Source organism: Polyodon spathula, chromosome 1 (assembly GCF_017654505.1).
Source record: "Polyodon spathula isolate WHYD16114869_AA chromosome 1, ASM1765450v1, whole genome shotgun sequence".
NCBI classification, from domain to species: Eukaryota; Metazoa; Chordata; class Actinopteri; order Acipenseriformes; family Polyodontidae; genus Polyodon; species Polyodon spathula.
Genome location: NC_054534.1, coordinates 65,607,303 through 65,633,624, shown reverse-complemented (window position 1 = coordinate 65,633,624; position 26,322 = coordinate 65,607,303). Strand labels below are relative to the sequence as shown.

The 26,322-nt window shown below is 36.8% G+C and overlaps 1 protein-coding gene across 4 annotated transcripts in view; it reads left to right on the top strand.

The window, feature by feature from the left end:
* The window catches only part of LOC121321015 (type II inositol 3,4-bisphosphate 4-phosphatase-like), a 320,135-nt gene that overhangs the window by 219,948 nt on the left and 73,865 nt on the right, over positions 1-26,322 (top strand). For all 4 annotated transcript variants that reach the window (XM_041259931.1, XM_041259921.1, XM_041259912.1 and 1 more), the window contains 5 exons: positions 1,519-1,630; positions 3,889-3,964; positions 5,621-5,768; positions 16,042-16,172; positions 23,054-23,158. In XM_041259931.1, coding sequence (XP_041115865.1) covers positions 1,519-1,630; positions 3,889-3,964; positions 5,621-5,768; positions 16,042-16,172; positions 23,054-23,158 — 572 coding nt within the window. The remainder of the gene's footprint in view (positions 1-1,518; positions 1,631-3,888; positions 3,965-5,620; positions 5,769-16,041; positions 16,173-23,053; positions 23,159-26,322) is intronic.

Below are 26,322 nucleotides of genomic sequence, written 5' to 3'. Positions count from 1 at the left end.
TCACCTATAATACTGTGTTCAGTTCTGGTCACCTTGCTACAAAAAGGATATTGCTGCTCTAGAAAGATTGCAAAGAAGAGCAACCAGAATTATTCCTGGTTTAAAATGCATGTCATATGCAGACAGGCTAAAATAAATGAATCTATTCAGTCTTGAACAAAGAAGACTATACGGTGGTCTGATTCAAACATTTAAAATTCTAAAAGTTACTGACAGTGTCGACCCAAGGGACTTTTTTGACTGGAAAAAAGAGACAAGGACCAAGGACAATGGAAACAAGCTGAAAATAGGAGGCACTTTTTCACATAGAGAATTGTGGGTCTGGAACCAACTCCCCAGTAATGTTGTTGAAGCTGACACCCTTAGATCCTTCAAGAAGCTGCTTGATGAGATTCTGGGATCAATAAACTACTAACAACCAAACGAGCAAGATGGGCCGAATGGCTTCTCTCGTTTGTAACCTTTCTTGTGTTCTTATGTTCTTATGAATCTTGCATAAGCTTAAATGATCTTAACTCCTTCCACATAAGCCCTTTGGTTGACAGGCCTCCTTCGAAGCACCAAAGAAATGTAATCTTAAAACTCGCTTTAAACAGCAACACACATGTCAAGGAGCCTGAGCAGTCCAACCTAAAAACACATTTTAAATAATTTTTAAAACATTTTAAAAAAATATTGTTTTAAATATGTATTTTCATGAATATCCTCCTCAGTGGATATTACCAGTCAATAAGTGACCTTTTCTTTCACTAAGTGCCCTTGCCTTCTGCTCGTAACACAGTCGCTGTAGTCAATTCTCTAGCAGGTATTGGCTGCTGTGTCGGATATTATTGCTTAAGTAAAAGTGAGTAGGATTGACTGAAATGTAAAGGGTTGCCTTGGTGTCCTCAAGAGTTCAATCTTATAAAAACTTGCTTACTGGTAGAAAATGACTAATGCAATGAAACTATTCCTCCAGATTAATAATGGACGCAGCAAGGAAACAGTTTCCCAGGCCACTTTGAAAAACAAGATGGCAGTTATTTGAGAACAGTATTGGTCATAAAAAAAACTCATCCTCACCCTGTTGAAGGATGAAATCCTTATAATTTGCACAGGGAGGTTTGCAAACTGACTTCCTATTCCTTGCCTGAGGGGTGGATCAAGAGCAGCTGCATCTTTATGGAAATAAAAAGAAAAAAATGCTCTGCATCCTTATAAGCAACCAGCTCTTTCCTTTTTCTTTTTTCCATGTCCACCAGCATTAGCATCTTCAGCCAACGCGGCACACACTTGTCTTCTAATTATTAAGTCCAAGTGGGAGAGTGCGGTTTCGACAAACATCAATCACAATTACTGGAAGTGTTTACTGGGTGCGGAGGGTACTTTTTCTTAATTTAAATAGACTGATACAGCTACATACTTATAATCGCCATGCAATCTCCCTGCTGAAAAAAAATTTGCATTTGGTCTTGACACGTCAATTATATTCCAATCTAACCCAATTTCCCTTTTGCATGTTCCTTTTTATTCCTACAGAACATCAGATGGTACCAACGCAGTAGGCAGCATAGTGGTCAGCCAATTGAGGATGGGGGAGATAGAGGATGGAGAAGTGGACCAAATTGCAACAGATGCGCAGGGACAAAAAGTAAGATCTTAGCCACTCGGCTGCACAAATTAAATGACAGTACTAATGACTGGCTCTTCCAGATGCCTCAATTACTGTTAATACTTTGGGGCTTAAGAAGTCATTAGTCAAGTGACTTAGTGAGATTCAGCCAGAGACAGCCTTATACACAGTGTGTGGGGGGGAAATAGAGGATTGAAAACAGAATGCCCTATTTTAAATAGGGAAGTTCACATAATTAGAAAGGACATCTTTTCAAAGCTGCATCACAGCTTACCGACACCTTTTGGAGAGCTGTTTCTTGATATACTTGAGCTGTCAGATTTCCTCAGTATGGGTTGCCTGCTTACATCTTCGAAAGTTGTATGTACTTCAGTTTTTTTTATTATTATTAAACTAGAGTGAGTTGTAGTCCTGAAGTGTATTGTTTGTACTGTATGTTTTAAGTGTAATTATGGAAGAGGTTCATGCTGGGTTGTATTTTTCTTTTTTCAAACATTTGAAATCTTTAATTTACTTAAGGACACTGTATAATTTGAAAGCAAATCCTCAGTACATTATTGAGTGTTTACTATGTTCTTCTTATATATTACTGAATGTGTGCCCAGCCACAAAACAGTAGTGCCTTGCAGTCCTGCGTGTCAGAATAAATGTACTTAATTAATGCTGATAACCTGTGGGCCCTGTCATGCACCTCATTTAGCTGATTAACTCCACAGTACAACAGCCTGCAGCTTGTGCACATTTTTTCTTTTCAGATTTTGTTACATTCTCTCTAAATCCCTTAGTCCAGAAGCAGCTCTAGTGGGTATTTGTGATGTATGTGTTAATTTGTACTACATTTGCATTTGTTTGAAACATATAGCAATATATGATGGTGTGAGGCGAGAGTGTATTAAATGGAATGTCCAGACAGTAATTTATGTGTACAGAAATAAAATAATTTATTTTTATTATCTATACACAACAAAATAATTAAATAACAAAAGAAAACAAAATGGTGTGAGGGAAGGAGTGCAGGGGTGAAATCCAAAACAGACCGTGATAACTCGTCTTTAATCGTCTTCGTGGCGAACCATACATAAACAAAAAAAGACAAAAGAAATGTTAGTGTTTTTTTTTTTTAAAATCCCGCTGCACCAACCTAGTCTCTCCCTCCACCCGTTACTCCTCCTATTTTACTTTCGGACCAACCCCGAACACAGTAGTACGTTCCCTTTAGTATGTAATGTCCCGCCTCTGTAGTTAGTGGAACACCAATCCCCAACTGACAAGTGTCCTTATCCTTCACTTGACTCCAGTGGCTGGAATTTACATACTCGTACTTCTGCCCCTCACCAATGTGCCGCCCCTCAAAAGATGACTTTTGCCATGGTCACGAGATCTTGGTAAGGGAAGTCCCGAGTTGGTTTGATGCCATCTACTGTCGGGAGGCTGAATCACAGACCGAAATCCCTTTGACTCATCACAAATGGATATGCAGTAATAAGACCAATCAGATTGTGTGACAGAAATTCCTACACTTGCCAGATGTATATCTTCTTATGCATGAATGACCTTTAACTGACAGATACTCTGTGACAGTTTTAAAAAGAGAGTTGGCAATAAAAATTGTTAACAAATATGTATGTTGTACTGTTTCATTGTTATTATCTTGAAAGAATATCTTCTTGATTTATATGTTGGGTGACAGATTCTTTCCCACCTGAAGTGCTCATTAAAAAAGGTTCTTATGCCACTAGAAGAGTCTCAGGTGTACAATTAACTGGTGTACTGCAATTGTTATGGTGTGGCATGTGGTGGCTGTTTCATAATATTCACAATTTTTCTTGACATGATGTACAAGGTGATTTTGTAAAGTTGGCTATGTTGCAAAACAACAGAAGAAACATTCTTAACTGAATTTAAGGATTATATTCTTCGAGATATTGCCAGTGGGAATGCAGCATCCTTTTTCAAGACAAATGCCGCCCATATTGAGAGGTTTAAGCTGCTACGGTGCCTTTCTGATCCATGCTGATATTCCAAGTATCCTGTAATTTGGATTATCCACCTGCAAAGTCTTATTTCTGTGGAAGTTAATATGAAACTGAGAATTCACAATGGGGTGACGTAGCACTGAATATCGGAGCAGCCAGAAAGCTCACTTGTCGCTAAATGCTGTGACTCCTTGTTGAGGGAATAGGAGCGTCTGTCGTACAGCAGCATATTCATTGTGCTATACAGTATTACGGAGGGTGTTTAGTGTGAGACTGATGATTTATTTTACTTTTTTGTAGTGCACCTTCATTTGTGAGTCTGCATCACACAGAACCACAAGTGACGACAAAGACAATAGCCATTTGATGAATGCAGGTAGGTTGGTTAGACTTGATTTTTACACGTGTTGACTGCCTGAGGGATATCTTGACATCAAGTCATCCATGTAATGTTCATATTTTTGTCATTGTTGGAGTGTATAGGTCAATGTAAAAGCTCAAATTCTTAGTTATTAAAGAGGATCTGTTGTTTTTAGCTCACACCATGATTTCTTCAGATTTCCTGGTCACTGGAATTATGGGGGTTATTGCTATTTGAAAATGTACTTTTTCAAAGACTGCTCGGTGATTTCCATTTCATTTGTATCACTGTGTAGCCTACTATAGGTGCAAGGACACCCTCTTGAGCTGGACTTAATGCATGTACTAATAGGGTGTACTAATATACTGTATTACAGTGCCTAGAGAAAGTAATTTGACTAATCATTCTTCTTCCCTGCTTGATTAAAATATTAAAAATATGTGTGGTCACTGACTGGTGACTGTCAAGGGCTATTTATAAGCTTTAATATTCCATAACTTCCCCTGCAATTTATTTTGAGTTGCAAAGTTACTCATAGGTGCTTTGTTTTTCTGTGTCTTTGATATTAAAGTCTTGGTATAAATTAGGTTAATCTTTAAGCTCGGTTAGTTGGTTTTGTGAATATGAGGTCCTTTATGGATTGCATAGCAGTTGGATCCATTCTTGGTTTTACTATTAGTTTAATAAGACACATCTGAGCTTGTTACCTTTACACTGGGACTAAAGCGCATAGTAAGACCTGGAGTGGGTGAAACTGCTATGCAATAGGAGATCCATCCCTGATGTGTTTACTCATGCAATACAGTACTTGGGCCTAGAGTATGGACTGATTAAAGCTGTGGTCTTTAGGGAGATTAGGCTATTCTTTTTAATCTTAGCCTCAAATGTTTTCAACACTAGCAGGGATTATTGACTTCTTATTAAAAGATGTCTAAAAACTGATTATGACTGACTAAAAATTACTACATAAACAGGTGGTTTCGGAAATGTAGTCCCGTGCTAACCGTCCATTTCTTTTTATGCCAGTTTATATTCTCAGAAGTCCTCTGATTCTTTCTGGACATTGATTCTTACTGGACATCGACAGCTTCTGTAAAATTTCAAACTCAAGCATCTTGTGTCTTTTTAGTACCGTGCGAATCAACCATGTCAGTGTTAATGTTGAATTGATACAGCATTTCAAGTGTATTCGCCTAAAAGCAGTACCAGCCTTCACAATAAACCATACTATAATATTAAAATGGGTATGGTCTGTCATTTACACTATATCTATATATCTATATATATATATATATATATATATATATATATATATATATATATATATATATATATATATATATATATATATATATATATATATATATATATATACAAAACCCACTCTTCATGTGCAGGGCTCTTGCCCTGCCACAGGTTGATTTTCCACTAAATGTAAATCTAGAACAGATACAGATTTATACATAAGGACAAATTAATGAGTGTGTAAATGATGAAAACAATAATGAAGAAAGAAATCCTCATATAAAGTTACTATTTATTTTTAAAGTAAAAATAGTTTCTTGCCTGAGTTATTTTAGCATGGTGGTTCCGTGTAGTTTGTTTGTTTTTAGTTTTTGAAATTCCAGTATATAACCACTATATTTATTTATTTATTTATTTATCTTCCAGTATTTAAAAACCCAGTCTGTAAAGTGTACAGATTTCAGACTGCCGACAGCAAGTGGATGTTTATTCGAGAACAGATGGCAGAATGCACTCTATCCTTTAACATCCCCAAGCAGCTGATGACACTTTACATACAAGAAGACATGATGAGGTAAGCTATCATTAGAGCTGGCAGTGTTATTTAGTGGACGTGAGGGGATATGATATTATGTGGAGTGCACTGCTTTATTTCAAGTCAGTTAAACAAAGCTAAAAAATAAAGCTTTTAATTATATTGCCAGGGGTTCAACAAAAATCATTATTCATCCAGCAAAGATTTTGTGTTTTAATATGATCTTGAAGAAAACCTTGGGTGAAATTAGACTCTGAATACATTAGCTGTTGTAGTGGGTGCGAGGATGGTAGCAGGGTAGGTGGAAGAAACTCTGTTAATATATGGAACAGTTTATGTTCAAAATAGGCCATCACAAAAAGCGTTAAAGGATTTAATAAGAAGCAGTTTATTTCAAAATTATTAATAGCGCCTAACACAAAAAATGTTGCATGCATCTATGTAAGAAAGTCATATAAATACTTTTCTAGGCACAGAGATCAAGTCTAAAGAATAATGAGATTTATAGATAGCACTGCAGAAGTCATCTCTTATGTTAAAGCAATATTTGGCTTTGTTGGCCATTATTCTGTAAAAGTAAAAAATCAAGTTGCAAACTATCATGCCCCTTGTGAAGTCACTGAAATCCTTCTGTTTGATTGTTGCTGAACAACTCTCACGCAGCTTACTCAGTTCTGGCAGCCAGGATCCCATGTAACTTCACATGAGCACATACATTACCACACATTGCAGACAAGGGGAGAATTTTACTTGCATTACCTAATGTTTTGGCTTCTCAGTGTAAGTTAACAGTTTTGAATTCCAGCAGGGGTTTTGCTAAGATTAACCTCTGGCTTTGTGCAGTGTGTGTATGTGTGGGGGCCCAGAGAGATTAACTAAAGGAGCAGCCCCCTTTCAGAAAAGACATTTCCTTGATTTTGTCTGATCTTCACTGGCTTCCCATTAAACAGAGAAATGATTTGAAAATCTATCTCTTGGTTTGTCTGACCCTCAGGCAAAGATCCTTTGTATCTGTCAGAGTTGATTACTCCTCACCAGGATCCTCGTCCTCTGCAGTTCCCTGTTGATCAGCTGCTGGCAGAACCAAGGATGTGGCTGGCTTCGGTTGGTGACAGGGTGGCCTTTTCCAGTTAGGCACCACGTTTGTGCAATTCCCTGCTATCTCAGATTCACTCAAACAGAGAAATAGTACCATGCACCAAGACACAGCTAAAAACTATTCTGTATGAAATAGATATTACTCTCAGTCAATTAATTTTTTTTTTTTTTTTGATGTGTTAAAATTAAAAATTTTAAAAAATCTTCGAGACAATCCTCATCAACCAGGCATAATAATCAAAACACAAAGGTTGAAAAAATAGAAAAATAAGAGAGAGAAAAGGTGAGTCATTAGGATAAGTGGAGGAAAAGAAGAACACTTTAGCCATTTAAAATGTGTCAAGAAGGGTTGCCAAACTATGTGCATGTTTTGGTTTTTTTTTTTTCCTAATTTGAGATAATGTGTAAGATCTGATTCAACCAATTTGTGAGATATCCTGTAGAATCTGAGAAAATACAAAGCACAGGTACTTCAAAGCAGTGTTTGCCATGAAAAGTTCACAAATCTCGGCATTTTAAGTTCTGGTCTTTGTTCAAATCATGTCCTAAAATATGACATTGAATAAATATAAACTCTAACCCGGTCCTAAAATGTGATCTTATATTGTACAGTACAGTGGGGTATGTGGGTAAATCATACAAGTTATATACAATTAATCCTCACTTTCAGTGCCTCATATTCTTACTGTAGCTGTATCTCAGTCTTCTTGCTATTTTGATAGGCATCATGACAGACCCTCTGTGTCCACACTTGGTGTGAGAGTCTTGAGAGAACCAATTGTGTAACTAACCTCTCTTGTTAAGTACCCCCCCCCCCCCCCCTTCCCCCCCCCTCCTCCCCCCTCCCCCTCCCCCCTCCCCCCCCCCCCTCCCCCCCCCCCTCCCCCCCCCCCCCCTTCCCCCCCCTCCCCCCCCCTTCCCCCCCCCTTGATTTTTTTGTGGTTGTACCTTTAAGCCTGTGAGTTCTGCCGTATTGTAATTAGTTGAGACTTGTCTTCTCCATGGTTTTGATTCTGACACTGTTGTTTTTCTTTAATCTCTTCAGGGGTGGGTGTACCATAATTGCTAGAGAGCTTTTTGAAGAAAGAAAAAGGGTTTTGATTAGTGTTTTGACATTTCTTTGGTGAATTCAATTTACAGGTGTTTCATAAGGAGGTTAGATGAAAACTCTGAAAATAGACTCTTTATAATAAAACTGAGACATGTACTTCTTCTTCAGGAAGCAATTTTTAAATAATTTAGTAGGTGCCAGAATTTGAAATCAGTTTTTGAATACATAAACATACATCAGCAGAATTTCAAAGGACTGCAACATTGAGGGATCCCATCTCTTTAAATCATAACACACTATTAGCAACTAAATCTAACTCTGATGTCTGCTAAGAAATTATTATTATTATTATTATTAGTAGTAGTATTAATAATAATAATAATAATAATAATAAAATAATAATAATAATAATAATAATAATAATAATAATGGAATCTGTACATTTGGATATTTACTGTATTCTTTTTTTTCACCAGATGATTACACATTATAGCCTACACTTGGTAACTACTGCAGCAGCATATGTCCTGATCAAATTGTCATGAGCAACTGTGGTGTCAACTTGTCAAGACTTGCCATACACATCACTGTGAATTATATTAGCTGGTGAACTAGCCTATGGAACTTCAGATGACCAAAACACTTGCACATCAAAGTGTACATATATATATATTTTTTTTTAACTCATACCGTAGTGACTAAGGTCAAATTTGTCTTAGGCAGATATTCTTTCTACTATTGTAGCCCCAGATAATTGGAGTGCTTTACCAGTAATCACTTGGTTTTCTCCATATTGAAGTCCTGTAATTGTGTAATTTATTTGACCATTTTAATATTGTTAAGTGTGTCTCTGTGTTACTGTATAGTTACTTGCGTCAGGACTAAAATATACAAGCTGTGGTCACCAGGTGTGCTAAAGAAAGACAGATGTACAGGTATGGACAAAAGTCTTGTATCATTCTATAGAATTAACACTTTTTTTTCATAAAGTCGAATGAAACCTGCTGAATAATGTTACGTTAACATATTGAATTACATACTGATTTGTAGTTTCCCATATACTTAATGAAAAATTGACATGGAAAAATGTGACATTTCGAAATCTAACATGAAATACTGTACTACTGTTATGGCTACCGGGAGACACTTGCAATATGATGTTGTAGTTTCTTTGATTACATGATATTAAAGATCTAAATTGTGTTCATAAACATTTTTTATTTTTGTATTGTCTCAATCCTAAAATCCTAGGTAATGCAAAACTTTTGGACAGAGCTGTATATATTATTTTTCAACTGTATGAATGTGTTTTCTGGTACCGAAAAGGCAAAAACTGTATGTGCTTGCAGAAGCTCTCAGGCCCTTTGTCCTCCCAAATGAGACAGTGTATCAGTCTGCAGCAGATAGACCGGGAATTGCAATCTAGAACTGATTAAAGTCAAATATCTCGCGGTAGAACGTTCTAACATTGAAGACAACACCTTGTAAAGATTCTACTTTAATTACTTTTTGTCTCCTTTTTTTTGTTTACCTCACTTGTCATTTAACATTACCTTTGGTCAGCAAGTCTGAACTGCTAGTCTGCTTTTAATGTTACTGATTTTTGCCCCTGGAGAATGAGAAGGGAATGTAAACCCAGGAGCCCCCTTTGCCCTACTGCTCCTCAGAACTCTCCCTCTAACCCCTGCACGTCTCATTGTCATCTCTGTTAGGGTTTGTTGCCCACAGGCTTACAGCTACCACACTTAAGCTTTATTGTATTAAAAATGTTAGACAGCAAGGTGAACCATATTCATGATCTTGCACAACCACAATGCAAGCAGATGACAGTAATGGTACAGAACAGCCCATTTTTCTCCCCATAAAAATATGCAGTGTTTAAGACGACAAAACATATCTTACTGAAGCTGGATTCAAACCAAGGTCTCCAGACACACTACCTGCCGATGAGTTTGTCTGCTGCACACCTAGTCTATAGTTTCATTATTTTTTTTTATTTTTCATGTCTGCAAACAAGCCTTGTGTGTCAAGGGATTTTTGCCTGGTTTGATAGGAAGGCAGAGCAGTTGGATATTTACACATGGAATCTTGTTAATTAGGATAAAAAATATAATATAATTTGAGTGTAGTGAATTGAATCATAGTTCTTACATCTTAAATGCCAGTCTGGGTTTAACCATGAGATTGACTTTCTTATGTAAAGAATGTCTTTATCGAACATGAGTTGTATTTTAAATATAAATTAATGGAAACAAATTTTGAATGGGAATCAGAAATGAAAGAAGCGTGAAATAAGTTTATGATATTTTGATGTGCATGAATGGCTTTTTGTCAAATGGAAAATCAATCATTGTGTAGTTTGGATAGCATTGTGCATATTCTGTATGTAATTTACTGTGCTATTAAAGGGGAAACTGATAGTTTGTCCAAACTCTTCTTTTTGGACTGTAAGTGACATGTTTGATTTCTGCTCAACAGATTGGAATTCTTCAGCGCTGAGCAAAACAATGGTAGCAGAACACATTCTGACATTGGGTTTGTGCTAGTAAAAAAAGTCCCTGCTAGAAGTGTTAAAATCCCATATACTGTACAGCTTTTCAAGCCATATTTCCATGAGACAATTAAGGTGACAGAACATCTTGCTAATGAGGTAAATTATTTATGTTCTTTTCTAAACTGTTGGAAATTAAACCCACCTGGCTGCCTTAGATAAGCTCCCATTATCCGGCTGTTGTAAACCTCTCGCTGGATTTGAATGCACAAGGATATCACCTTTTAACATTCCTATAATACATCATTCAGTGTATTTAACGCAATTCAGTGCACTGTTGAAAGACAACGCAAGAAGGTAGTTTGTTGAAGTTGGCGACTGAGACTAATAACTGTGCAGCCTTGCTTGAGTTGAGTATATTTTGTTCTGAAAGGAAATGGTCATGTACTGTACATGAAGAATCATCAGTCAGGGTGCTGAGCTCTGCAATATTGCGAAGCAGGGGACTGGTGGTGCGTTAGCAGTTTACTACTTTACTGAAGTGATTAAGGATAAATTGGGGATTTTCTAAAACGGAAATGGTTTGATGCAGTGCAATCGCCATTTTGCAATTTCAAGCAGCCTAAATAGACAGCTTGAGACACACACTTGTTGGTTTGTGTAGATCAGTGGTCCTCAAAGTAATTTGGGCATGGGCGTAAATTGATCTTACTTGTCTGTTTGCAGGCACGCTAACTATTGTTCTTATCTTATACACTGCTTTTTCGCGACATATACAACACACACACATATATATTCTTTAAGAGTTTTAGTGAGTTTATTCTTGGCTCACTCTAATAAGGCCAAGTCTCAGGTAGTAGTTGTGTGAAATAATTTACATAAAATATACAATGCAAATATTTTTTAAATAGCATGTTTACACAGATAACCATGAATAAACTAAAATAAAAGAGGATAGATAGCGTCTCGCTTTGTTTCAATTTGACAAATTTGTCAACACTACTCTGTTTTAAAGAATTGCTGTACAATTATTCAGAGAAAGTGGATTCGTAACTAAATATGCTACGGTGTTTCTATTGTCTGGTGAAATAAAAAAATAGATAAAAAATTAAATTCTGAACACTGAAATATATTATTTTTCTCAATAACAGTTGGCGAAATTCAGTGCTTACCAGGCATATTAACACCCCGCCTCTGCTCACGAATGATCGGACAGCTGTCAGATCTTTCACTTTCCCATTAGCTACTCACTCGCCTTCAATTTTCATGCTGAATACCGTAAACGGACTCTGCTTACTTATGATTGGACAGCTGCGTAAAAGTCGGCAGATATTTGACTCTCCTATTGGTTAAACTTACAGTCAGTACCTGCACCTGAAACAGACACAGTTTATGTCCCACCCAGCTAACTTCTTATTGGGCTACCGCAGAGACAATGCCGATATTCAGTTGGTTGATCGTATCGCAAAAGCCATTTGGAAAAAAAAAAAAAAAGTGTTGCATACTTACAAGCACAGCATAAGCAAGCAGCACTGTAAACAGACTGCTGTGGTGCTTTTGCTGGAAAACGTGTTTAAAGCTTTCTTTATTTTTCCACGCTACGACCCGCCAGAAATGTGTTCACGACCCATAATTTAAAAACAGCTGCCGCAGGCACGATGGCCTGTCTACGCGGGCACGAATTTGCCCGGGGGCATGACTTTGAGGACCACCGGCGTAAATAATTTGCTATGTACAGTCTGCATTTTTTTTTTTTTTTTTTTTAGTGATTCATTTTGAGCTGCAGTTGTTAAATGCATAGGTGTTTCAAAAGGAAATATAGTTAATTCTTTCTGCTGACTTGAAGGTACTTCACTGCAGTAAACTACTCATTATGACAAATGCACACCCAATCAAGCAATAAAAAGGTGCTAAAACCACCACCTTATTTATTATGATTTATAGATTGTACTAAAAAAAAACAGGACAACATATTCAGTGATTGAAGTGACTGATATAGTTTAGTTTAAAGGTCTTGTATTAGAAAACTGAAGCATAATGTGCACATTTAAAGCTGCTACCTCTGATATATTCTACCTTCCAACAAGTAGCGTTCTTCTTTTCGAGACTGCACTAATGATTCCCATCTGTTCATGACTTGTACAGTTATTTCCCCCCATTGAAATCAGCATCTTAGTTCTGTTTTGCTTCCTGAGTTAAAGAATATCTTTAATATTCATGTCTAACCTTATGCTGTTATGGTAGCAGGAGCATGACTAAGTGATTCACAGTGCAGTACTGGCAAGATTGCGTCTTTAGTTTAAACTACCGCTGCAGAATGCAAATAGCACAGACTCCCTGTGAGATAGGATTCTGTCTATTCTATAGATATGTGTGGTAAACCGGCACTAAGGAGAAATCATATCATAGTGTTAAATTGAATATAATGTTAGGGCTCTGCAGCTTTAAGGGACATTTCTGAATCTTAGTTAGAATCTAAGACTCTCTCCAGGTTGACAGTACCACTGTCTTTCGCAATATGTGTGAGGATATTAAACAATGGATTTCATTATAATAGCTGTCATTTTTATAGCGCCCTAGACAGAGAGCATGACTAAAGTCATGCAATCCATAAATCATATTACAATGGCCCAGCCCTAATTTGAAAAATGACAGTGGTAAGTCAAACTCAAATGCACAGTTCTAAGACAAGCCTGGGACACGGAATTGCATTAGGAAGAACGTTTTTTTTTGTGTGTGTGTCAGCTTGCCTTCTGCCTTCATGCTTTTCTTTACGACCTCCAACAATTGCTTGACACTAATGACAACGTATTGTCCATCACAACTTTTCGCCACCAGATAACAGAAGACAGGGTGAAGACACTCTTGAGTTTGCCAGGCAGCTGTCAGAGATAAAAGGGACATTTTTGGTACTGTAGCAGAGAAGCACATATTGAATTAGATGTAAGGCTCTGGTGCATTGGGCTGACATGAGGCAGGATAGTTCAGTATGTAGAGACACCTTGAGTGCTCCAGGAGAAGTGTTATTTATTTTGCATTGTCTTTGTGTTTCATAGCAGGGAGTAATGTAGAGGAAAAAGCAGTAAGACATATTTTTTATACAAATTGTTGTTGTCAGTGGCAAGTTGAACAATTGTCTGTCAGTGTCACTTACTTTACGTGTTTCCCTTGCTCCCCATAATGATAGAAACATTTAGATTACATAATGAACAGGTTGGTGCACAGTACATATTTTGGAACAAACTTTGTAAATAGGATATCAAAGTGGTTACATTAAGTTGATGAGAAGAAATATATAAAAATATATAAATACATAAAAATGACTGATGTACAGAAAAAGCTTAAATGATTAAAATATTTTTCAGGACATTTCAGGCAAAAACCCTTCCTCAACTGTGTAGAAAGAAAAGTAAACACAGTGTAGTAAATTTGTTCATTTTCAAAATTTCTGATGATGATGTTAAGATGATGTCAGAATAGAATGTTCATTCCAAGAGGCTCCAAAGTTCCAAGTTTGAAGATAAGCTCACATTCTGTTTGCTTCCGAGTAGAATTTGTACCAAAACACTGACTGATTCCACAGATGGTTATGTCTTCAGCAGTGTGATTATTGCTGTTGAAGTATCGGGCAGCTGGAAATGTCAAGGTGTTGATTCAAATGCTTTGTAAATGTTCCACAAAATGATCTACTAAACGTCTTTTAGTTTCCCCAATGTATAATTGGTTGCATTTGTGCAAATGATGCAGTACACTACTCCTCTAGAAGTACATATAAAGGGCTGGTGGATGTGGAGTGATGATTTAGGGCCTCTGATCTCAGTTTGGGAGTTAATATATTTCCATGTCATACATTGTGGTCTGTTGTATGGGACTGTGTATATATTTTTTTTCTTCTTATCGCTTTCCTTTTTGTATACTGCAGTTCAAAACTATATATATATATATATATATATATATATATATATATATATATATATATATATATATTTTTTTTTTTTTAAGCATGACATCAGGTAGAATCCAGAGTTGGTTCTAGGCCTTCTAGGAACCGGGTTAACCGATTCCTGGAAAGGGTTAATTACAATGTTTTTGCCTCTAAAGCACTACAAACTAATACGTGCCTGTTTGTGACTGTAGGTTGAAGTAATAAGTTTGAAGGTCATTGTACGTCATGACTGGAACAGGGCAGCAGGGAAGGGGAAGGCAAGCCAGCTGACCGCATGCATTTATGTTTGTTCTGCTTTTACATTTTTTAAATGGTCAGTTTGAGAAATAAACTTTGTTCAAGAGCTGACCCTGCTTTAGTACAAAGCTCAGGCTACATACTGTTTTACATAATGGTAACATTGCTTAAATTACTGTGGCTGTTTCTTTTGGCTGAAGAGATATTATCAGCTCATCATCTAACCACGGAATCTTGTGAGATTAAATCACTTCAACTCCTAAACAATGTAACAAAATCTACAAATCACTTCAACTCCTAAACAATGTAACAAAATCTACTGGGATGCCAGACGCAAGAGCCGAAAAAAATCTATTCATGTTGACTCAAAACTTTATTTAGGCACTCTACGATTTGACTGGCGAAAGTTAACATTGGTTTATTGGAGTTCACAAAGACAAGTATTCAACTTGGAACGTTAACCTTTTCACGTCCTTGTTTGCTTAATTCTTGCTCTTTTTGCTGCATTACAGCCCTTCATTAATTTTTCAGGGCTTTTTGTTAATGGCACGTGTGCATGACACAAACCTTAAGTGTATTTTTATTTGTTGCTGTTCTTGTTATACATTTCCTAAAGAACTGTTCATTTTAAGCTACATTTTTTACACAACAGTACTCACACGTTTGGTCACCATCACAACTTGGGAGCGGTGAAGATGAGCACACACTGTCCTCTGAAGCGTGTGCCGTCAGCCGACTGCTTATTTACACACTGCGGATTCACCGTGCAGCCACCCAGGAGCTACAGCGTCGGAGGACAACGCAGCTCCCGGGCAGCTAACAGGCAAGCCCGTAGGCATCCGGACAGACTACAGGGGTCGCTGGTGCGCGGTGAGCCGAGGACGCCCTGGCCGACCTAAAATCCCCCCCCCCCCCCCCCCCCCGTTGATTTGATGGACGACGACACCTGTATCTTCTGTCAGTTCTGTTGTCAATTCAAAGCTTGTCTTCCTTCTGTTCCTTAAGGATATTATCTTCAAGTATTGCTCATCCTTGTTAGACAGCTTTTTGGGTCTTCCAGTCCTTGGTTTGTCAATTACATGATGTTTTTCTGTACTTGTTGATTATCCTTCGGAGATCACACCTTGAAAATCAAGTGGTGCGAGCTATTTCACTCAATTTTTTTCATTCTTCATGCAAGTCATGGTTGTTATAATAGTAGAAAACACTAGTTGAATAATGTATTGATTAATTAATGCTGCGACTGATCTGATGGGTATTATTATATATATATATATATATATATATATATATATATATATATATATATTTTATTTTTTTTTGTAGATACAGTTTGACATGGATCACAAAGATTTGACCAGTGGTTGTTTATACCAGCAATGCTGTTCATATACAGTAGCTCTACTCTATCACTCTCCCAGTTGATTGTTGCTTTATTTTCTGTATTGTGTTGCATGTCATTTGAAGATTGCATCCCTTCTACATTTAGGATACAGGAGTTGAAGGAGCTTGGGGACCTCTCTCCACACTGGGATAATCTTCGTAAAGATGTGATTAATCACTGTAGGCAGATTATCAGCAGCTACCAGGAAACACTCACTGAAATCAACAAGCTTACAGGTAAGAGATTCTTTCTGATGCCTTTTATTTACAAGTACAGTGTAGGTGTATCTCCTACAAGGGGTGTAAGATGATTTAAATTAGTTTAAATGGCTGTGTCCTTTTTATATACATTCCAGTTTGCAGTTATCACCACAAAGGTATTGATAATGTCAACCCAAGGGACGACTTGGGAAAAAAAAAACAAAGACCAGGGGTCAGAAATGGAGATTAGAGAAAGGGGCATTCAGAACAGAAAATAGGAGGCACTTTTTTTACACAGTCTTACACGATTTTACACAGAATTTTACACAATTGTGGGAGTCTGGAACCAACTCCCTTGTAGTGTTGTTGAAACTGACACCCTGGGATCCGTCAAGAAGCTGCTTGATGAGATTCTGGGATCAATAAGCTACTGCCAACCAAACACAAGATGGGCCGAATGGCTGCCTCTCATTTGTAAACTTTCTTATGCTCTTATGAGTGATGCATGATACAACTACTCCTTTCCTCTTCTTCCATATAAGATTTAACATCTTCACAACATATTTTTATGTTATAGGAGCCCACACGAGTTGCTTTTTAGCTTTATTTCTAGGCAGTTTAGTCTAGCTTTAACCAGCATTACAGCTGGGTGTAAGTAAAAGATAAGGAGGTTAAATACAAAGGTTAAACTAATATTTCCTGGCTCCAAGGCCTCAGCTTGATTTGCTAGGACACACTAGTTCCCTGAAGAATAGTCTTTTACTCTTGCAAATCTGTGTTGCATTTTTATGTCCTATTTGTCTTGTAACATGCCTAGAGGAAAGATGTCTTGGCAGGTCTGTGTCACATCTTGCCTTCTCATTTTAAAGATTAGTTTTTTGTAGCTTGCAGCACTGAATGCCTGTACAGAGACTTGCTGGAAAAAATCCTTCTGCTGGTAAAATGAAGCAGCCCAACATCCACAGGAAGTTAGGAAGTTAAACCCAACAAATTAGTGTGTGGCAGTGAGAAAATAAAATATGTACTGTAGTACCATTCAAAAGTAAACATTTTGCTAAAACACTGACCTTTTAGCATATTTTTCTGATATTTACAAAATAATTAGATAGGGTCATCTTTCACTCCTTCATTGGATCCAGATCCATCAGATTTCAATGAGCATAAAAAGTCTTACTGTGAAAGGGTAGCATTGTGGCCAAGGCTGGTTACCGACAGGAATTAGACAGAGACTGAAAATCTGCAGTTTAAATGTAGATGCACACTTTTTTTTAACAAGATAAAGATAAAAGGGTTAAACAAACACAAAAAACTAAATACAAATCAAAATTGCACTCATGCTGGGCTATCACAGTGCTTTGACTGAGAGCACACCCTGTTACTCTCAGCCTGTCCCAGAAATTAACTCCGTCCCAGCCAAACTTAAACACAAAATACACAAACACATTTTACAAGGCAGATTTCAGCCCTGCCACACTTACCCTTCTTGATAAGCAGATTAGGACGTTGTTATTTTGTAGTACACATCATTGTGTGAATACAATATTTTGCAGACAGGAGTGCATCTGCCAGGTAAAAAGCTTGGTAATTCCATCACCATTTTTTAATAGACATACATTAAGATTTATCCTGACATCATTACACACAGCAGTTGAGTAAAATGAGTGGACCTATATACCTTTAAATGTTATCCTGAAATTGTGGTTGATTTAATAAAGTAATAAATACAGAAGTATATTATGTGTCAAACAGGATGAATGCCAACAACATGTTTTTCCTTATTGACGCCAAACACTTGCTGAACTTTAGCAGTGAATCGGTTTACAAAACACGAGTACTGTCCAGTTTGACCCATAATTTATTTATTTTTTTTAAATGAAGGACTAAACTTTCTCTCCTTTAAGTGTATCTGTACATCTTTTTGAAAAGCTAAACACTTCAAATTATTATTCGCTACTGGCAAATTACAAAACAAAACGTAAGTACGTGTGGAGGCCCTTAAATCTGTTGAACACCTTTTGAATATTACACTCTGTTGTTCATACTGTTGCTGCCACTTCTTTACTTGAATGATGCAGTAATTTCTTTGTAGTCAGAGTATTTATTTTAGTTCAATCACCTTTCTCCCTTGAATACCCTCAAACTGTCTCTCTAGTTTTCAGACATGTGACCTAGACTTAAGGGCTGTGCAGGGAACGAAGCAAACAACATGAATACGGCATGAGTTCATGAGTTTAATAGATGTTTATATTAATATATGTTTTTTAATTGATTTTCAGTTTTAATAAAATCTTCAGTTGGTGTGTAAATGTGATTATTATTATTGGTCAACATTATTAAAACAAAGATGTGTCATTTTACAGAAATATGAAACCAGTGTGTGGGGTTTCCCGTCATGACTAAAATTAATTCAAATTAAAGCAATTCTATTTTTGGAGTAAGGGGGGAGTTTGTGTAGCAGCTACAGGAATACAGAATGGTCATGTACACCTCTTCATGGTGATACGCTTGGACAAATATATTGGATTTATCGCTGTATCGTGTATTAAGGGTTTCGCAGCCTCGCAAACAGTAACAAACTTATGCACAAACGTGAGAATCCATTGCACGGCTGTGAGACTCTCAGAATTGTGAAAAACCATGAGTTTCACGGGTAAACCTTGACACTTGACATGAGTTCACTTCACATGGCATTCTTTTGTTTGGAAAACAGCTTCCAGCACTGCGATGTTCAATGGAAAACAATAGAGTTTCTTTAGAGATGATATGAGTGGCAGGCTAGTGTCATTTTCTTTGTAAAGCAGCTCCCCAGTTTGTTAATAATGACCCAAGAAATGTAATCCACAATATAAAAACTGTCAGTGCTTAAAAAAAAAAAAAGATAAATAAATAAATAATAAGTAGCGAGAATGCTGTAAGAGTGCATTTAACATTTTAAATTGACATTTTTTCAAGCAAACATTGCTTGAAATTTATCCAGGAACAAAAATAGCCATGTTTGTTCTTCACCAGATCAAAAGTAATTGGCATAAATTTTATATACCAAAAATGTATCATAAAAAACCATCAGCCCATGAAACTGACAAATGAATAAAAATAAAATTACTGCACAACCTTTATTAGGCGGGGGACTGTGGAGGCATAAAGTGGAGGCGCCTATGGAACAATTACAGTTTTACATGTTGTATAGCTAGAGAATGACTTATCCTAGAGTGTATCTGAGGATATAGCAAATACCTGACTGTCTGTCTTTACATATATTTTGATAATTACAATACTGTACAATACATACAGTGGTTGTAAGTCATGGGCAGAGATGGAAATAAGACTCCTATTGCATACCAGTTTCACCCATTCCAGGTTTTAATATGTGTTTTGATTAGCCCCATTGACACAAGCTTATTAAACATAGTAAAACCAAGAATGGAACTTATTTCCATCCCTGGTCATGGGGATCTACATATTCTTGATACTGACAACTCTGTATTTTTTTTTGTGTTGTAGATCAATATTGATAACTGACTGTGGCAAATTGCCCAGCCCCTGGGCTATTTATTTGTGTTGTATTTTACGTGGAGTGTGTTAATGTTGGTGTATATTCATTGGTACCCTTTTAATATAAATGGGTCTGTGTAACACAAGTGATTTAAAATGTATATTTGTATTTAGGCACGAGGATTGCACAGCACTTCACGTGCATGTAAAATGTGGTAATATGTGAGTATGGGGAATTGCACGTATTAATTCACTTGCAGTTGTAACAAGACGCCAATTGAATAATTGATTAGCAGTCGAGTCTCGGTACAGCTGCATAAAAGCAGCGTGTTTTCACTCACTCAGGGTTGTGTATTCGGTGAGTGGAGAATGAGTGTGGAGAGGAGAGAATTAAAAACGAGAAAACTAAACAAAGTAAATATATAACCGTTGTTTTGACTCACCGTGTTTGTCTGTTAGTCCACTGTTTAAGTGTTATTCCGTTTTGTTTGTCTGTTTATTTTGGCCTCCCATGTTGTGTGCTGTTTTTGTTACAAGCTTTTTATTTGCTGTCTGTTCATTTATTAAATGCTGAGTGCAAGGAAGTGCTCAGCTTCCCCAAAACTCCACCTCTCTGTTTATTTTGTGTTGGTTCCTGTTTCTGGTCTGACGTCACCCACTGCAGCCGTCTTTGTGACACTGACACATTGAAATTGAGAAATGTGGCAACAAATACAATGTCTGGATGCAATTTTTGCCAACTGTATGGGAAGAAAAACAGCTTTAATGGAAGGACCAGGATCCAAGACCATTTTCAGACTGCTTATTCAGTGAAATTCAGAAAAAAAAACTAATAATTAACTGGAAGCAGGAGGAGGGCTGGTGTTTGACTATTTGAAACAAAAAAATAGTGTCTGAATTAACTTAAAAATATTTTATGAGACTTAAGAGCCATAAAGTAAGAGGTAATACAGTACAGTGACAGAATTGTACTTCTGAAAACATCTCCTTATAAGTGGAGGTTTTGCCTCAGGTTTGGGAATATTTGGAAAAAAGCTTTTCATTGTCAATTCTAGATGGGCTTAGTTTGTCATAGCTTTTATTTTCCTTATTTTCTTGCATTTTTATATATCCGTTCCGTCCCCCACAAGGTGTAATTTATAAATATATTTTTAACATTTCAAGATGTCTAAGAGTAAGCCAAATAATCACCACTACTAATTTACAGATACGCCAACTCATTTATTTTCGGAAGTTTTCAGTCTCAGTTTTAACAGTCTGACTCCTAAAAGAAAGGAACTGGTGGTGCGTTTAACAAATCTCACTCCTATTTACAGGTATTGTATTTGTTCAAATCTCACTCATTTGGATAGTCTGACCTTTGCATCCCAGTATTTAGACACAGCTACCCTGTTTGCCCTCAGGGTCTCCTGGACTTCAGAAAACTATGTATGAAACCCTTTAAACTTTGGTTGAAAAAACACACCAACAATCTGACTGAATGTTCCAGCACCACAGCTAGTTTGGTATATACAGTATTTGCAACATTAAATCAGAATTGGTTAAAAAAAAAAAAAAAACTTGATTCATCAAGTTGTGTTGCAAGTACATCCAAAAAAATCTACACAAGGTAATTTTAAACATATTGGTACTGTGTAACAGATGCCAAAATCTCAAAATTATGCTTGCAGCTAACGGTACTTGCTATACAATATTCTAATTTCTACATCCTCGGTATGATAATACTCTTGATGATGCAGTCACTATGACAGCATGTAAAGGCTTATCACCTATTATACAAATGTATAATTCCTACCCCTGCCAAATACATGTGCAGAATGTAGCCAGGTGTTGATTGAATTATTAGTTCTCAATCAACCCTGGACATGTGGTATTTAAGGGAGCTAAAGAACTTCATTAATGGAGAGAGACACACATGCGCCTGAAATGTTTGTTTGAAAACCTCACTGTGCTAGCACTGCTTGGGTGAGGGTTCTTTTGTTTGTTCATTTTTGTGGTATGTGATTTTTTTTTTGTTACAACCTTTATTTTGCTCTATGAACTGTGTTTTGTTTTCTTATTTTTGTTTAATAAACCTGCGCCGCAGTGCTTAAACTGCAGTTTTACTGTCTCCAAGTCTCTGTCCACCCAGCCACTGTCACACCTACCCATGAAAGTGAAATGCTGCATCTTGTGTTATCCAGATCTGCCACTGTTTGGATCAATTAAACACCTGTGTCGGCAACGCCAGTCAGAAGCAGCTTTGATGCAATGCTTTGTATCAAATCCTATTTTTTTGTTGTTTTACATTGGCAATCATAAAATGAAGAGTCATTGCATTGTAATTTTCAAAAAGATAATAAACCAAATATAGGCTACTTTTCAACCTTGTGTAACTTTAAACACTTTATGTCCACATTGTGTGTACACATTTGTGGACCCAGGGCCTGAAGGGCAAATATAAGGGCATCCATACTCTGATGTTTTCACTTCAAATTGTGGCGAAGCAAAGCCACCTTATTTTACATGCAGTTGAGCTCCTGAGGACTTCCTTCACATCCAGATACCACCTGTGTGAACAGATGGAAGGCTGATCTCATTATTCCAAGTCTCTCTCATTTTGATTCACACCTTGTGTTGTCTGCTCCCATATTTATTTTGTACATTGTAGTTGACTTGAGTGACAAAAAACAGATTACCTGAAAACAGTCTTTCATCTTTTGTGAAAGCAGGTCACAGCCTGCTTGTCATTTTCCCCACACCAGCAATGCCGAGTCCTCCTCACTCCTTCCTCTCTGCTCAACTTTAATGTGTGTATGTAAAGTATGTAGGAGTTTTTACTGTCATCTCAATACCTTTAATCAGCACCCTGCTGCTGCTTACTGCCCACAGTAATTAGCATAATTTCCACGTTTCACGAATAGTTAAACTGCCATTTGAATGAGCCTTGGATCAAAGCTTTTATATACACTGTATAGAGGCAGGATTTCTGCCAAACATTGTGGCATTGATTGAAGCGACTGAATGTGATTTTTATAGATGCACAATACATTCAGGCATTCTTTTTAGCATGTGCAGCAGCAACAAGCCAACATTTCCCTTTCCAAGATGCTGGTTATGTACAATAAACATGTTCTTTGATTTTTGTTGTGTTTGTATTCTTCATTATGGGAAGTGTAACATGTGGTACATCTGGGGTGTTCATCTTCATTCTTCAGGGAACAGTTTTTATTCCAACCATTTTATTTTTTGCGTTTGGTTTGAAGTCAGAGAACAGAGACTACCCAAAGGCGCAAAGGTAGCGATTCCACTGCCTTTTCTGTACAGCGGAAAACAATTTTGATTAAGAATACTACCAAGGTTTCCCCTAAATCCGACATCATAGGCAATATCATATAGTATGCTGATTAAGAATTTAACACTGTGTTTCTTCATTCCTTTTTCAGGCTCTTCTTTTAAACCAAGCATCAGTAAAGCAGAGAAATATTTAGAATTCATCCCAGTTAATCTCCACACGCAAAGAATGAGGGTTAACTGCCCGAGGAAAACAGGTAAGGAGATACATAATGCAAGTCAGGTTTTGCATGACTTTCAAACCTTTTTGCCTAGCAATAGTGTTTCCAGCTGTACAGCTACATAATGCTAACATGTTTATTAATCATAATGCGCAGGATGCAGTCACCTTAACCCTCGAATCATGAGATTCTGATTGGAAGTAACGAGGCCCGACATTTCTGGGGTTCAGGTCCCCAGGGTCAGTTTATTTTATTTTCTTATGCTCTACTTATCCTGGTGTTGTAGACTTCCAGTCAAACATAGTTAGCTAGTGGTCATCTGGGAGCTGACAGGTGAACATTAACACAGGTAGACAGGAACACAATGCACTAATGAAGCCTGGTAGTGTTTATAGAAACACTAGATGGTATATTTTTCTATGGCACAACCGTTTCTGAAAGCAGAGCTGTCAGAACACATCTCTTCAGTTAAATTGTTAACAGCAACTACTGCATTTAGGTTTACATACGGTTTGATATTTATAGTTGAGCATTTTTTGGAAGGAATAAAATGCACAAAAAAATCCTGATATAAATAGATTCCATTTACATTTGTGAGAATGACCAGATAACACGAAAGTGTTCCATCAAGTTTATTTTCGTAAAAAAAAAAAGATACGTTTATACATTACTTTAATCAGGAGGGGGGTTTGGTTTGCGGCTCGGTGGAATCAAAATAATTTCCCATAGGGCTTCATTGTCAATTTGTAAATGTGTTAGAAACGTAACTGTCAATACTGTAACTGTTATCAAGCTAACAAGTCAGCCTTAACTGTAATGCATAACTCTGTCTTGCCACGAAGAGTCCTATTTTCAGCTTGTTGGGAAGCTGATATCTTGTGAGGTATATTGGCCAGCCAGGTTTTAATGGAGCTTGGTTTAAAATACTGCTTGATGTGCTTTATCATTTTGGGGTTTGTTTGTTTAATGGGAACTTTTATCTTGTAGGTCTCTTTCATATTGTTGAATATATAAATTAAATGATAGTAAGTCAGTAAACTTAGTGGTTAATATATTTATGCAAAGTTTGATCCAGTTTGAGCCACAGGATTTTTGATTGGTTGCAGGAAGATGATGATTAATGTATCATTGCTATCCATTTTTCCCCTATGGACAGAGGGAGATAAACTAGTCAGTAGTAAAGCTGCTTGTATATTTAACGCTTGGCTTGGTGTTGCATAAAAGAAAACATGAAGAAAAGGTGTATGTCCATAAATATACTTCACTGTTAACCCTGACACTTGACATTAAATTAGCTCTCTTTAAAAACAGAGGAGGGGAGATCATTGGTTTTGTAATCTTGCCATGGTTTACTTTTTAAGCCCATTAGTATGTGTTTTTTTTAACCGCACACTGTATATATAAATGTATTTTCTGTATAGGTAGTATGTGCAGCTAGAGTGTATCAGTGGAAATGCTCACTGCAAGAAGAACCAGCTAACTGACAATTTCAGTGTTAGAAATCTACATTTTGTCTGTTTGCGTTTGGGTGAATTCATGAAATGCTTGCTGGGAACAGTGTTGTCTATTGTGTTTCTCTCTGTGTCTATATAGACACACACACACACACACACACACACACACACACACACACACACAGAGTCCCTATATAGTCGGTCCTGATTTTCCTAGTAAATGTAGTATGTCCCGATGCATAGGAAGGAAGTCCCGATATTTACCCATAGGAAAGAAAAAACAAATCATTTATTCTGCACAGTAGAGTTAGTGAAAACCACATGCTGTGCTCTTTGTGCAGCTGACACATCTGCTGATCACTAACTTATAGAAAGGTAAGAACGCTTCATTATATCTATTTTTACTGTCATGATGGTCGTGTTGTGTTGAGTTGGGGGAGATACGTCTATTATATGATAATGAGTGTTTTTTGCGTATGATGTGTGTGTGTGTGTGTGTGTGTGTGTGTGTGTATATAGATATATATATATATACACACCTACAGTGAAACTATCATACAATATACTGCCTTGGGACAATGTATGTAGTATAAAGGTTTATTACACAAAACAATATAAAACAGTGTAACTAGTACTGTATATTACAGTTATAGTATGTGACATTCTGTATTTTAATTATTTAATAAAGTAATTCTATGTTGCCTTGGATAAAGATGTTCAGCTAAATGAATTGTAAAAAAATAACAAAAAACAAGTAAATTAATGTAATGAAAATTACTGTACCGTAATTAGTAAAATAAACTAATTAATAATACAGTACAGTAATAATAAATTACAGAAATAATAAAACTGATAATAAAAATTTAAAATAATATACAAATCAATAAACATTACCACCATCTGTCAGTTCAGGTACAGTACAGTAATCATTGCCTGTACTTTATTTTAAGAAGTCTTTTAGGCTCTGGCCACGTTAGCATTATAGAACCGAGTTAATGGTTCTGAGGTCAACAACCAGGTTTGAAACCTACTCAGATGTAGTCTCGGACTTGGTTGTCGACATAACTAAGTTAGATAAACTAACTGTAATCTGGACATGAAACGTGTTCGAGTCTGGTTACACAGTATCCTCCGATATCCCCTAGTGCTTTGCAGTAGTACGTTGCCATAATCTCCCTGGTTACTTGAGCCGAGAATAAAGAAAAGACAAGCCCGAATTAAAATACAGGAGGATTTATTCTTGTCATATTCCATTGGTATAGTCAGACATGCTAATGTACTGTAGTACACAAAACTTCAGAACAGAACACTTTTAAATTATCTTAGATCACATCACGTATTAGGAAGTTAAAGGTCTTTATTTCAACTTTTAATTAAATTAAAGAACTCTTAGCCGCCCCAGATTTTCCCTTTGTACAAACCCATCTCATTTATTTACTATGTTGTGGGCATTTTTTTCCCCATACAAATTATTCCCCTTTTGATTACTTAGACACTTTCTCATAGCTCCTCCATTATGCTCCCAAGTTTAATGAAAATAAACAACAACATTTACGAGGGGGAAGAAAAGAAAGAAGAATGTGTATACATTACAGTGGTTTCTGGGATACAGTCATCCAGCGAAGTGTTTGTTCAACAACAGCTGGGTTAAACCAGTGATTTAATAATAATTTAGGCCCCGTACCCCTATCCAAAAAACCTAGTTACTATGCTTAAGTACTTAACGATGTTAACTGAAAAAAAAAA